Source organism: Poromitra crassiceps (genome assembly GCF_964638095.1).
Source record: "Poromitra crassiceps genome assembly, chromosome: 18".
Taxonomy (NCBI): Eukaryota; Metazoa; Chordata; class Actinopteri; order Beryciformes; family Melamphaidae; genus Poromitra; species Poromitra crassiceps.
The window spans coordinates 5,215,200-5,228,465 of record NC_139636.1 but is presented as its reverse complement, the minus strand read 5'-3'; the positions used below and the strand labels follow the sequence as shown (position 1 = coordinate 5,228,465).

Genomic DNA, 13,266 nt, shown 5'->3' with positions numbered 1-13,266 from the left:
ACAGCAGCTGGATGTTTTTGAGCCATTTATCAATCATGTAACAGTTGACACCTGTCGGGGGGAACTAGTTGCGGCGTGCACATGCCATTTTAACAATGGGCTTATGAAATGACTTTTGAGATTTATTTTCGTCATTTTTTAAATTAATTGTAATCCCAAATCTTTCCAAGTACCCCCTGCAAGCTGCTCAAGTTACCCCTAGGGGGTACCCCTAGGGGTAACTAATCAGCAGGGTTAAAATATTGATCTTCTCTGCAGATTCCCCGTGTGGAGGCATTTGATTTGTCTTCTCCAAGACTGTCTATTCCCAGCCAGTCACACTGCTTTGCTGTGGTCACCTTCACGCCGCTCACCATGCAGCTCTACCATGCTGTGTTTGAGGCCACACTGGAGGGGGCCACCAGGTACTCATCGCTGTGTGTGTGTGTGTGTGTGTGTGTGTGTGTGTGTGTGTCTGTGTGTGCGTGTGCGTGTGTGTGTGAGTGCATGTCTGTGTCCTATTTTGGTATTCCCCTTCCTGTTTCCTACATTTCTTGTTTGGGGGTGTGTGTATTAGTATGCATGTATGTTCATGGTTATGTGTGGATATTCTATATCGTTCTCTCTCTCTCTCACTAAGCCCTACCCCCCTCTTCCTTCCTCTGTTTGCTCCAGCATGTCACCCACCTTCAAGAGTAAGGTGCTGGGGTTTGAGCTGATGGGAGAGGGCACCCTGCCCAGCGTGTGTGTGCTGCGTCCAGCCCTGAGGAACAGCGCGGGAAACCCCACGCTGCAGTTCAGACGCCTGCTGGTAGGGCGCAGGCACACGCTGCCCCTGCTGCTGAGGAATGACGGGAATGTCACGGCTCAGGTGAGCAGAGACACATTCCTCCTTTTCTCTCTTTTGTTATCCTTCAATGGCCAACTCATGTTTCCTTTGACAGAACACATTTCTCTTCCCTTCAAAATAAAACTGGCGCACTCACTGATTACATCCGTTGCTCTGTACGGATGTGAAACCTGGACGTACAACACATATATCGAAAAGAGGATAAATGCCTTCGAAATGCACCACACAAACCACTGTGTAGCGCCGTTGATGGAAACGGCGAGATGACACTGGTTCAGACACATAACAAGAAAAAATGGGTCATTAGCATATTAGATTATTAGATATAAGGATGCTTAAAGGAACACTCTGCCGATTTTCAACGAGCTTTGCATCATTACAAAATCAATATTATATCCAAAAACTGTAAACTGGTTCATTTAGTTTGACCGTTATTGAGAGTTGATTTGAGTTAAGGTGTGGACTGAATGACTGAATCACTGGTCCACAACTTAACTCAAATCAACTCTCAATAACTGTCAAACTAAATGAATGCCTGCAAAACGGTTGACAGTTTTCGGATATACTACTGATTCTGTAATGATACAAACCCGGTTACCTGTTTCCACTGCAAATGATGTCCCCAAAGGAACACTTTATCATGGGTTGTCTGTCTGTGTTGTGCAGGTCCACATCGACATGCTGGATAAACAAGGAGTGTTCACCCTCAAAGCTGCTGCTAGCAACACCTGCTGCTCCATCCACTCCACACAGCTAGAGGGCGCAGGTACAGCCTCACTTCACTACACAGTGTCCACTATACACTTTACTACCTACTATCATCTATTCACTTAAGTAAGTACTTAGATCAGAGAAGTCAGGGATACAAAGTTTTGGGCAGGATGACCATATCATCATTCATAATAATCATAATATTGAAATGTTGTATTTATTATTTAGTCATTCATTACAGTGGCATACATGACAATACTGTGAAGTCATATCATTTCATTATCTCAATAGAAGACCCTGGCAGGCTCGCTGCAATGCCAATGAGTGTGTTCCTTATGTGTTCTCTTTGTCTTTATTCCTCAGAGCATCACCTGGCCCACAAGGCCTTCCTCAGGCTGAACGTTGGCCAGCAGGTGGAGTTTGAGGTCAGCTGCTGCTCCGACCTGCCCCAGAGTGTCAAGGCCAAGATGACGCTGCAGGTGGAAGATAACCAGTACAACAATACCATCATACAGCTGGGCGGAGAGGCTTACCAGGACATCATCTCTCTTCACAACATCGGAGGCGGGTCATGGCAGGAGAGGGATCAGGAGAAGGTGGAGGAAGGTAGGAGGAGAGGAGAGGAGAGGAGAGGAGGAGGAGGTGGGAATGGAGAGGAGGCAGCAGGGATGTTGATGGCTCACAGACCTTAGATTTGTCATGTTTTTAGAGCCGTCATGAGTGGCAATCTGTCCCCAATTAGAAACCCTGCACTCTCTAGCTGATGAATGTCTTACCCTATTAGAGCACAGCTGATGAATGTCTTACCCTATTAGAGCACAGCTGATGAATGTATTGCCCTATTAGAGCATTCCCTATTATAATACATTGACTGATAATGTGCTATCAAAGTGTGTGACTAAGGCCATGTTCACATTACAGGCAAATCTGATTTGCTGATAAAGTCATTAATCATCATTATCTTGATTGGTTTCCCAAATCTGATTTGGGATTGTGTCCGCACTGCCACAAATGTGATTCTCAAGTCGGATCTGTGTGTCCAGACCTAAACAGCTTATCTGCATGGGTTGCTATGGTAACCAGTAAATACGTACGTTGGTGACGTGGTTTTCCTGCGCAGAAGCATTTGATGACGAGTTGTGACGTTCAAATCAGATTTGGTGGATCTGCGCGTCTGCACTGAAGTCACATCAGTCGAAAGCAGATTGGAAACTACCTCCATATGTGGTTTGGGCCAAGTGACACAAATCAGACTTGGAGCGTCCAGACTCATAAAACCAATCTGGATAAAGTCATTAATAGGTCACTAAAGTTCACAAATCAGATTTGGCCTCCTAGTCTGAACATGGCCTATGATGAAACCTAGTTTCTCATCACAAGTTCACATACTGTAAGCCCTATTTCTCCCCCACAGGTGATTATGACACGCTGAACTTTGGTGACTGCCATGTAGACTGTCCCCACCAGGAGTGTTTCACCATGACCAACCACAGCAGCAGCAGCCAGGCGCTGAGGTTTGAGTGGCCCCCTGCAGGACCCCAAGTGTCCTTTTCTCCACAGGTAAAGCATGGATGGAAGCAGGACTATATACAGAACTCAACTCTGGTCTTTGTCTTCAGACCTGATCTTTGAAACTCTTGCTCTTGTGTCTCGGACTGTCTTTATTGCACAAGGTTTTAAATTAGACTCTAATAAGACAGAATAATGAACCCTCTCTCCTCCTACAGGTGGGACACCTGCACGCTGGCTGCTCTAAGGAAGTGACCGTCACGTTCTCCTCCAATCACCCGGCGACACTGACCGGCCAGCCAATGAGGTGTAAGCTTAGCCAGGTGGAGTTCCAGCAGCCGCTGGAGCAGGTGGCCGACTGGGATGACCGACAGCGGACGGTGCGATGGCTGACCGCTTCACAGCAGGCGGCAGGAGCACAACCGCAGCAACCTACCAAGAATAAGGTTGGAACACGTTGGAAGGACATGCTGAAGCACCCTGTTAAGAATTCACAAATATGATGTCAAGTTGAATACATGTATGTGTATATATATATATATATATATATATATATATATATATATATATATATATATATATATATATATATATATATACATATATAATACATGTATGTGTGCACACAGGTGATCAAGACGGATCCTGAGCCAGGATGCTCTGTGGTTGAAGGCTCTCAGAGGGAGCTGGAATTGCGTGTCAGCGCAGTTTGTGACTACGCCAAGTTCAGCTGCAACACCGACTCCATCCAGTTTAAAGACACCATGCTTTACCAGACCAGGCTCTACCAGTGAGTCTCTGTCTTGCCCTATCTGCATTCCCTTGACTAACCCAGATACATTTCTCATTGGGTTCAGTTGAAAACATGAATGTGTGCCAATCGACTGTGTTTGTGTGCAGACTGCAGTTAGTGAATCAGGGCAGTGTGAAGCTGGAGTACTCCTGGCAAGTCCTCATGGATCCAAACAGGCACAGCGTTAACCAGGACCAAAGAGGTACTACCGTCTACCGCCCGAAAATGTGATACAATTTGCATTTAACTTGAATCGAAAAATCGAATAAAACCCAATAATGTGACAACTTGACCAATAATACTGTATAATACGATGCCCTGACTGATATTGTAATACCATTTGAGCGGTAATGTAATATCTTTCAATACAATAACACCCAATAATGTCATAAGTTGACCAATAATGTCATAACATGTCCTGACTGCTATTGTAATAACATTTGTACCTAAATACATTGGATGTGAAATGAAAGAATGCCTAATTAGGTTATAGTGCAGACTTTGGGCACCATATGGTCACAAACTCAGGGACATGCAACTACATCCTGGTCTTATTGAGAGCGTGATTGACTCAAGTTAAATGCTAATTTTATAAAATTTTCAGGCATGATTACATTTCTGGTAAATTGTTACATTAATGGGTGCTACAGGGCTTCTCAGTCATATAATCATTTGCCCAAAATCTCAACATGAATTCTTCATCAAGCTATCTGAGTATATAATTGCTTGCTGTACCATTAAGTAACAGAATTCTCAAAGTATCTGATCAATTGTATTTTTTTAAATGGAGGTACAGTAAAAACTGTGTGTGCGTCTGTCCCGTTCAGATGTGACCCCCACCTCTAGGCCTGGCAGCAGGTCAGCGGGGGAGGTGACCGCAGCACGTCCCTCCAGCGCTCTGGCCAGTGTGATTTCTCTACTGATGGGGAACCCTGAGCTGCCGCCCTTCAGCGTGGAGCCCAGCCTAGGAGCTATGGAGCCTGGTGCCATGCAGACCTTCAGCATTCGTTTCTCGCCTCTGGAGGTGGCTAGCTTCCAGGGCAGACTGGTCTGCAGGTAAATGCGCGGTAGTCGTTAGTAAAAAAAAAAACTTTTGGACAATCAGTTATGCAAATACAAGTTATACAAATGTGGAAAAAGATTTGAGTGACAGTGAGTGAATATCATAGTACATAATGAATATAATGAATGTGAATGGGGTGTCTTCAGAAGTACTGTATACCCGCAGGGGTGTTTTCTCAGCCCCCTCCTCTACCCCCATATTCTGCTATGCCATCATATTGACTTTCTCTTGTTTTTAACACTCGTTCTTATTGTTTTTTTGTTTGTTTGTGTTTTGTATGTTTGTTGGTTTGCTCTATTGTCGTCTTTATTGTATGGAGGAGTGTTTCTTGACAATAGGTTGAGGCGATGTCTCGTTAGCTGGCTCAGTTTGGCTGGGGGCGTGGTCAGGGTGGGGTAAATCTCCCGTTCTATCCATTCAGCAAAGTTAGAATTTAGCTGCTAGCCCAGCCCAGGCAGACACGATCTGGGATTTAACCACCGCAGTAAACGCACATCTGAGCAGAGGTCTTGTGTTCTAGAACCCCCAAACCTGTAGTTTAGAGCAGCAGCACCTTCCTTTGGTGAGTCAGCCCATGAGATATATCGGCGGTTTTACCCCACTTGTGTGCCAGCCGTATAACATTTGGTGGACGTTCCCACACATGCCGACTGTCTCTATTATAATCAAGATCGATCAAACTATCCATCTATATATCTATCTCTCTCTCTATCTCTCTATCTATCTATCTATCTATCTATCTATCTATCTATCTATCTGTCATCATGCATACTTGTGATTGTATTTCCTGTGTGTTTTGTTGTGTCCATTTCTTCCAGTATCCCCAACCTGCAGGATGGGGACGGCGCCCCCTGTCTGTCAGTGTGTGGCCGCAGCCTGTTGCCTCACTGCCACTTTGACCTGGACGACTCAGACTACATCAGTGGAAACCACCACCCCCCCGAGCTCAGGGGCTCCTCCCTGGACCCCAACACACGGGTCATAGAGTTCAGCTCTGTTGGCTTCACCACACCGGCCACCAGGTACACAATCACACCTGAGAGGATGGACGTTCGATTTGGGCTCTATGATCCAGGCTTGAACACGTCAGCATTCAATGTCCATAATGTGAATGCATAGCGCTAGACCATGTTTAGGCTCAGTGTGTAATAGTAAGGTACTGTAGGACTTTGAAGGGAATACATCAGATCGGCAATTAGGCCCCGCCCCCCTTTAGGGGGAAAACACAAGCCTATCCCCGTTCACTTCAATGTAAAATAGCACTACCCTACTACTACTAAATTATAGAAAAATAACAGAATCAATCTTGTTTATTAATGACCCCAAAACATCATGACATGACAATATATTACAACTCGTCTGGCCATAGAATGGACAAGATACACCGGAAATATGACTTTGACCCATCTAAAATCATGTGACTCATGTCACATAATACATTAGCCTACAGTAGGGCATTCACGACTAGTGAATTTTACTAGTCGACTAGTCGTCTCTAAAGGTAGTCGACTAGTCGACTAGTCTGAGTTTTTTTCTCCCCCCAATAAAAACGCTCAACTCACGTCAAAAGGTCTCAAATACAACCAGGCAGCAGGGTTATTGAGATGCAGGCATAACTAGCTAATGTAGTAGACCTTTTCCGACCAAGCTTGATTCCCAAAGCATTTGGCAATACATTTGTATAAAACGGCATGGCTGATGGCTGTTTTCTCTAACGTTATACGTTTATAATCCTGTGTTGTCTGTCCATTCCTCAGACGTTTCAGCGTGCTGAACCCCACCAGTAAGGCCTACTCTTTCCAGTGGAGGTGTGAAGACTCAGGCCCCAGCCCGTTCCACTGCCTCACCCCGTGTGGTCGCATCATGCCGGGGAAGAAGGTGGAGGTGAGCCTGGAGGCTGACAGCTGTGATGACGCTGAAGATCTACTGTAGAATCCCACTGAGCTGAAGCAATGAAATAGCCTTCACGTGGAGGCAGCTAGGGCAGCCCTCTCTTCCTCTCACTCTCAATTGTACTTTGCCACTTCCCCCTGCTGTCCCGGTCGTTGCTCCTCCTCCTCTGCTCATCTGGGGAGAGCCGTACGGTAGACTAGCACTGGCTTCCCACCCACAGACACGGCCAATTGTGTCTGTAGAATGTCTGACCAAGCCGGAAGTACCGCTGTGACGGGAATTGAACCCAGGTCTCCGCGGTGGTACAGTGGGCGAGTGTGTTTACCTCTACACTACCCATACGGCCCTTGTTTGTCTGTGTTTGTGTCTAGATGTGTTTGGAGTACGTAGCGGAGCAGCTGGGTGTGGTGGAGTCCTTCTGGAACTTCATGATTGAGACACTGTCATTGTCTGTTCCCTTCTTATGGGTGGGCACCTCTAGAGAACCGCTCGTCTACCTGGACAGAGCCCGCCTCGACCTGGGAGAACTGCTTGTTGGTGCGGATGGACACACACAGACACACACACACACACACACACACACACACACACACACACACACACACACACACACACACACACACACACACACACACACACACACACACACACACACACACACAGAGAGAGAAAGGCTCTATTGTGAATTAAGCATTATTATTATGCAGAGCTGTTTTTGCACCGGTACGAAATGAATATGCAAGATGGTTTTGCGGAATATTTGTGTGGGAATTCAGTTTTCCACATGTAAAGCTTTTAGTCACCGGATCCGGTGAGACATTTTCACATTCTGTAGGCTGTACCACGAATGTAGGATAAGCAGATCCAGGATCTGTCCCTTGATCTGGTTTGGCTTAACCAGATAATTGCCATCTTGCTGGATTCTAGTTAAGTCATGCTACGAATGTAGTTCAGTGGATCCAGGTTTTTCTAATCAAGTTGAGAGCGCGTGCACATGAAAATGCTCGTGCACAGGAGCTTGTGCCCGTAAAAGAGCCGTGGTTTTTAACAACTAGCCAATCACAATCCAATATGGACTGCTCCAGCTTTTACAGTGCCAGACACGCCTATTTCCTCATTCATTCAAAGCGCAAATCGTAAAGCTTTACTATGTATGTCAGAATCAAAATTAGTCTGTTCCCGAATGACTGTCTAAAGTTACCACTTTTATTCACATCAGTCATTTCTTTGAAGAGCGGTTTCTGCCTCCACGTATCTACAGCAGCTCAATTCACCTTCTCAATAAACTCAATAAAACCTGCATGTCTATTTTGCGAGTGGAAGTCATGTGTAATCTATCTCAGTCTAAATTTCCCAAATCCATAGGCGTTTTTAGACCATTTAGGCTCAATGAATAATAATGATCTCATGATGTGTTTTGGTTGCACTGATGGAATAATTCCTATAGGCTTTCAATTTTTTTTTTAATGATAATAAAATTAAAAAAGGCTGCTGAACTGAATCGACACGACAATCGTCATCGTTTGTGTGCTCCCACAGGTCGTCGAGTAGAGCAGACAGTCTATGTGGTGAATGGAGAGGAGGAGCCTTACCACTTCTCTGTGCTGCAGTCGTCTCTCCACTGTGAAGACCAGCAGCACAGCCTGGCAGTGCAGCCCATGACTGGCACAGTGGTACCCAAAGACAGGTCCATGGCACTAATACACACACTCACACGCACACAGACACACACACACACACACACACACACACACACACACACACACACACACACACACACACACACACACACACACACACACACACACACACACCCATACATACAGACACACACACACAGTGTAACTAAACATGCTTTTGTGGTGTAAAAAAATAAATATATAATATATATATATATATATAGTATATATATATATATATTTATTTTTTTACATATACATATACATATATATATACATATACGTATCATTTATACCGGTACATTTAGCCTGGATGGTTAAAATAGCAAATGTAAAAGCTTTCATGAACCAGCTATCAGTTGAACTGCTATTGTAGATGACGTACATGTGTGATGATAGCAGACAGATCTGTCAACAGGTTGCCATGTAGAGTGATGTATCTTGTCGTCTGCTGTGAACTCTTGGATGCAGGGTGTCATTGTAGAGTGATGTATCTTGCTGTCTGCTGTGAACTCTTGGATGCAGGGTGTCATTGTAGAGTGATGTATCTTGCTGTCTGCTGTGAACTCTTGGATGCAGGGTGTCATTGTAGAGTGATGTATCTTGCTGTCTGCTGTGAACTCTTGGATGCAGGGTGTCATTGTAGAGTGATGTATCTTGTCGTCTGCTGTGAACTCTTGGATGCAGGGTGTCATTGTCGGTGTCCTTAACGCCGAGCCAGGAGGGCCCTGTGGGCTTCAGGTTGCTGCTGAGGGTGAAGGGGAAGTCAGAGGTGCTCACTCTCACGGTCAAGGCTGACGGCTACAGCATGAGCACCTGTGTCCAGCTGGAGGAGGACACAGGCCTCAGAGAGATCAGCCCCAACCACCTAGACACACTGGACTTCAGAAAGGTTAACACACACACACACAAACACACACACAAACACACAGACACACACACACACACACACACACACACACACACACACACACACACACAGGTAGTGTGTGTGCCTTTCTGTGTGACGTTTTAAACATGACATCGTATGTGTCTGTATATATACACTAGGTGGGGCTTTCACAGCAATCCACCTTTACATTCCTGGTGGCCAACCTGGGGAGGTTTTGCCTGGGAGTCAACTTTGAGCTGGCAGGTCCCCGCGAGCTGCTGCGCCACCTAGAGGCAAAGCCAGAGATGGCCACCATTGAGGTCGGCAAGCAGCTGCGATGGTCGCTCTTCTTCTGCCCGCGGAACACCTGCAACCTCCGAGATGTCAGACTGAGTATCAAGGTGAGATGCTGAGAAGCTACATTGAGTTTGATCATATTTGGTCTCCTAACCCCCACAGCATCAATGTCTGCTTCATCAGAGGGAAGTGTCATTGTAGTTAGTGTACATATGTCAAACTGCTGAATCCTGCAGCACAAAATCAAGGTAAAGCAAATCATTTGTGTAACTAGATGACTAAATAAGAGAGAAGCGGCTGGGAATTTAGATTTGGACTATGTATACTGTATATATTTACATTGTTTTTGACTGTAACTTATATATGTTGTGTATTTTATATTGTTAGCACTGCTTGGCTTGTGTTGTGTGTGTGTGTGTGTGTGTGTGTGTGTGTGTGTGTGTGTGTGTGTGTGTGTGTGTGTGTGTGTGTGTGTGTGTGTGTGTGTGTGTGTGAGTTACACTGTTACACTGCTATAATATTTCCCCCTGCTCTGTCCTCTACTCATCTCTGTATTTGTCTGTCTCTGTCTCTGTCTCTCTCTCTCTGTCTCTCTCTCTGTCTCTGTGTCTCTCTGTCTCTGTCTCTGTCTCTCTCTGTCTCTCTCTCTCTGTCAGGTAAAACATGGGCCCACGTTTCACTTTGCCATCACAGGCCGTGCTGTGGCACCTGGCCTTGACTTCTCCTTCACCAAGCACAACTTTGGCAAGTGCTTCCTGTCCTGCCCTGGCATGGTGCCAGCCTCTCAAACACTGCTGATCAGCAACAAAGGCGACCAGGGCGTCAGGTGTGTGTGTGTGTGTGTGTGTGTGTGTGTGTGTGTGTGTGTGTGTGTGTGTGTGTGTGTGTGTGTGTGTGTGTGTGTGTGTGTGTGTGTGTGTGTGTGTGTGTGTGTGTGTGTGTGTGTGTGTGTGTGTGTGTGTGTGTGTGTGTGTGTGTGTGTGTGTGTGTGTGTGTGTGTGTGTGTATCAGTTCAAGGTGAAGGTGTCAAAATTTGCTCCTATCGCATAGGGAAATGTATTGTTTATTCTACTAAAGAAATGTGGAGAATTCGAAACCAGCCACTTACTGTACTTCCTCTTCTCCAGTGTCCAGTGCCAGTTCAGGAACACGTCATACTTGGAGTTAGGCTTCCAGCCGGATACTCTGCCCCCTGGTGGTGTGATGGAGGTACCAGTCACCTTCTATCCCCGGGAGGCGTGCCGCTACCGCGACAAGCTCACCTTTATCTTAAACGGCTGTGCTGAGCGAGTGGTGGACATCCTGGGACAAGGCATCGACATGAAGGTGAGCAGGAGGAAGAGCCTGAGGGCCTGTGTGGACCCCCAAAACGTTGTGCACCCACTCTTAAAGGGACAGCTCACCCTATAATCCAAAATACATATTTCTCCTCTCACCTGTAGTGCTATTTATCCATCTATATCGTTTTGTGTTAGTTGCCTGAGTTTTGGAGATATCGGCCGTAGAGATGTCTGCCTTCTCTTGAATACAATGGAACTGGATGGCACTCTGCTTGTGCTGCTCGAAGCACCAAAAAACTACATTTGAAAAACTCAACCAGAATGTCTCTTTCCAGAAATCATGACCCGGTTACTCAAGATAATGCACAGACTTTGTGAGCAGTTTCATGTAGGAACTATTTACTTTTGCAGTCTCATGTAGGAACTAGCTAGCAGCTAGCGCGTGTAGTTTGGTCAAAAGAAAATAGTTCCTCCATGAAACTGCTTATAAGGTCTGTTGATTATCTTGAGTAACAGGGTCATGATTTCTGGAAAGAGATAATGCTGTTGAGTTTATCAAATGTTTTTCTTTGGCAATTTGAGCACCACAAGCCGAGTGCCATCCAGTTCCATTGTGTTGGAGAGAAGGCAGAAACTCTGCAGCCGATATCTCCAAAACTCAGGCAACTAACACAAAACGATATACCGTAAATTCCGGACTATAAGCCGCACCGGTGTATAAGCCGCACCTGCAAAGTTGACTATTTTTTTCTTATATAAGCCGCACCGGACTATAAGCCGCGGGTGTTTTAATGGTATTTTTTTTAATTGTGTTTTAATGTTTAATTACCATATGTAAGGGTTCATGCACAGAGGGGATTGTCGGGAAAGAGATGGCTGTTTGAGGAAGCTCCCATTTATTAACATTTCAACAAAACAACATAACACAACACCACCTGTGTTGTTTTTTACAGTGCACACAGTGTCATACAGTGTCATACAGTGTGGTGAAAAGAGGGCAAGAGAGGAAATTAAAACTTATTATAGTTATATAGGATTTATAGTTAGAAAGAGTGCTAAAAAAGAGAGATTTTTTTTTTTTTTTTTTGAAAAAATCCATAGATAAGCCGCACCGTTATATAAGCCGCAGGGGCCAAAAAAGCCCAAAAAACGGGAAAAAAGGTGCGGCTTATAGTCCGGAATTTACGGTAGATGGATAAATAGCACTACAGGTGAGAGGGAATATTATGTATTTTGGATTTTAGGGTGAGCTGTTCCTTTAACAACAACGCTGGCTATGTTGTGTAGACCTATATAATCCAGAAATATCACTATTGAATGATTGCTTGAAAGATACATACTCTTTCTTTCTGGGTAGACCATCCCAGCGTTTCTGGAGGCCTTTAAGAGATTCCCCTCTGCCCCCATAAGAGTCAATTTACCCTCTATGATATCGAATGTAATCTATGAATTATGAATTATGAATGTGTCTCTGTTGCCTCCATGCCTCCCCCAGCTGGAGGTGGAGGATCCCAGTCAGAGGAAGGTGAAGCTGGGCTCTCTGCTGTTGGGTCAGAAGGTGAAGAAGCAAGTGGTTCTGGTAAACAACAGCCCTTCAGACCTCACCTTCAACCTGCTGCTCAACACACACACACAACTGGACCCCCGGGTAGGGATCACACACACGCACGCATGCACGCACGCACGCACACACACACACACACACACACACACACACACACACACACACACACACACACACACACACACACACGCGTACACACACACACACACACACACACACACACACACACACACGCACGCACAATTGCCAAAAGAGATATCAACTAAGAACTCTTTGTTCTATCCCCCACTCATCTGCTCTCCTTCTCCTCCTCCCAGGATCTGTCATTCAGTCCAGCAGGTGAGTTGAGTCTGAAAGCCAGCGGGGGGCGCTGTGCTGTCGAGATCGAGTTCTCTCCCCGTCAGCACATATCTCCCTTCACGGCTGAGCTGCAGGCGGAGTGTGTGGGCCTGTTGCGCCCCCTGCTGACCATCCAAGGCTGCTGCCAGGTAGGTGGTGGTGGGGTGGATTTAATACTATCATCTTTGCTGACAAAATGGAAGCATATCCAGACTGTAGCAGGTACTAAACTAGTGAACTGCCCTCCTTAAAAGCATTTTTTGTTTAATGCGAGGGTGTTCTCTTTTTTTTTGTCACTAATTCTGGAGCACAAAATTAGTAATTTGCAAAATATTTATTTGGGTCAATGGCCTGTAGAAAGTTGGAGATTTGTTGTAGCAACTCTGTGTTAGATAAATCAGGTTAACCAAGCAGATACTAGTTGTGGTTCCTATCCTC

General features: G+C 45.4%; 1 protein-coding gene across 1 annotated transcript in view; it reads left to right on the top strand.

The window, feature by feature from the left end:
• Nucleotides 1-13,266, top strand: part of hydin (HYDIN axonemal central pair apparatus protein) — a gene marked incomplete at both ends in the record, with an annotated part of 89,581 nt that overhangs the window by 70,305 nt on the left and 6,010 nt on the right. The window contains 19 exons of the mRNA XM_083654157.1: nt 259-404; nt 655-850; nt 1,496-1,595; nt 1,904-2,146; nt 2,955-3,100; nt 3,268-3,495; nt 3,679-3,839; nt 3,950-4,044; nt 4,670-4,898; nt 5,724-5,927; nt 6,663-6,789; nt 7,170-7,335; nt 8,338-8,485; nt 9,165-9,369; nt 9,528-9,749; nt 10,302-10,471; nt 10,773-10,971; nt 12,421-12,573; nt 12,807-12,977. Coding sequence (XP_083510283.1) covers nt 259-404; nt 655-850; nt 1,496-1,595; nt 1,904-2,146; nt 2,955-3,100; nt 3,268-3,495; nt 3,679-3,839; nt 3,950-4,044; nt 4,670-4,898; nt 5,724-5,927; nt 6,663-6,789; nt 7,170-7,335; nt 8,338-8,485; nt 9,165-9,369; nt 9,528-9,749; nt 10,302-10,471; nt 10,773-10,971; nt 12,421-12,573; nt 12,807-12,977 — 3,309 coding nt within the window. The remainder of the gene's footprint in view (nt 1-258; nt 405-654; nt 851-1,495; nt 1,596-1,903; nt 2,147-2,954; nt 3,101-3,267; nt 3,496-3,678; nt 3,840-3,949; nt 4,045-4,669; nt 4,899-5,723; nt 5,928-6,662; nt 6,790-7,169; nt 7,336-8,337; nt 8,486-9,164; nt 9,370-9,527; nt 9,750-10,301; nt 10,472-10,772; nt 10,972-12,420; nt 12,574-12,806; nt 12,978-13,266) is intronic.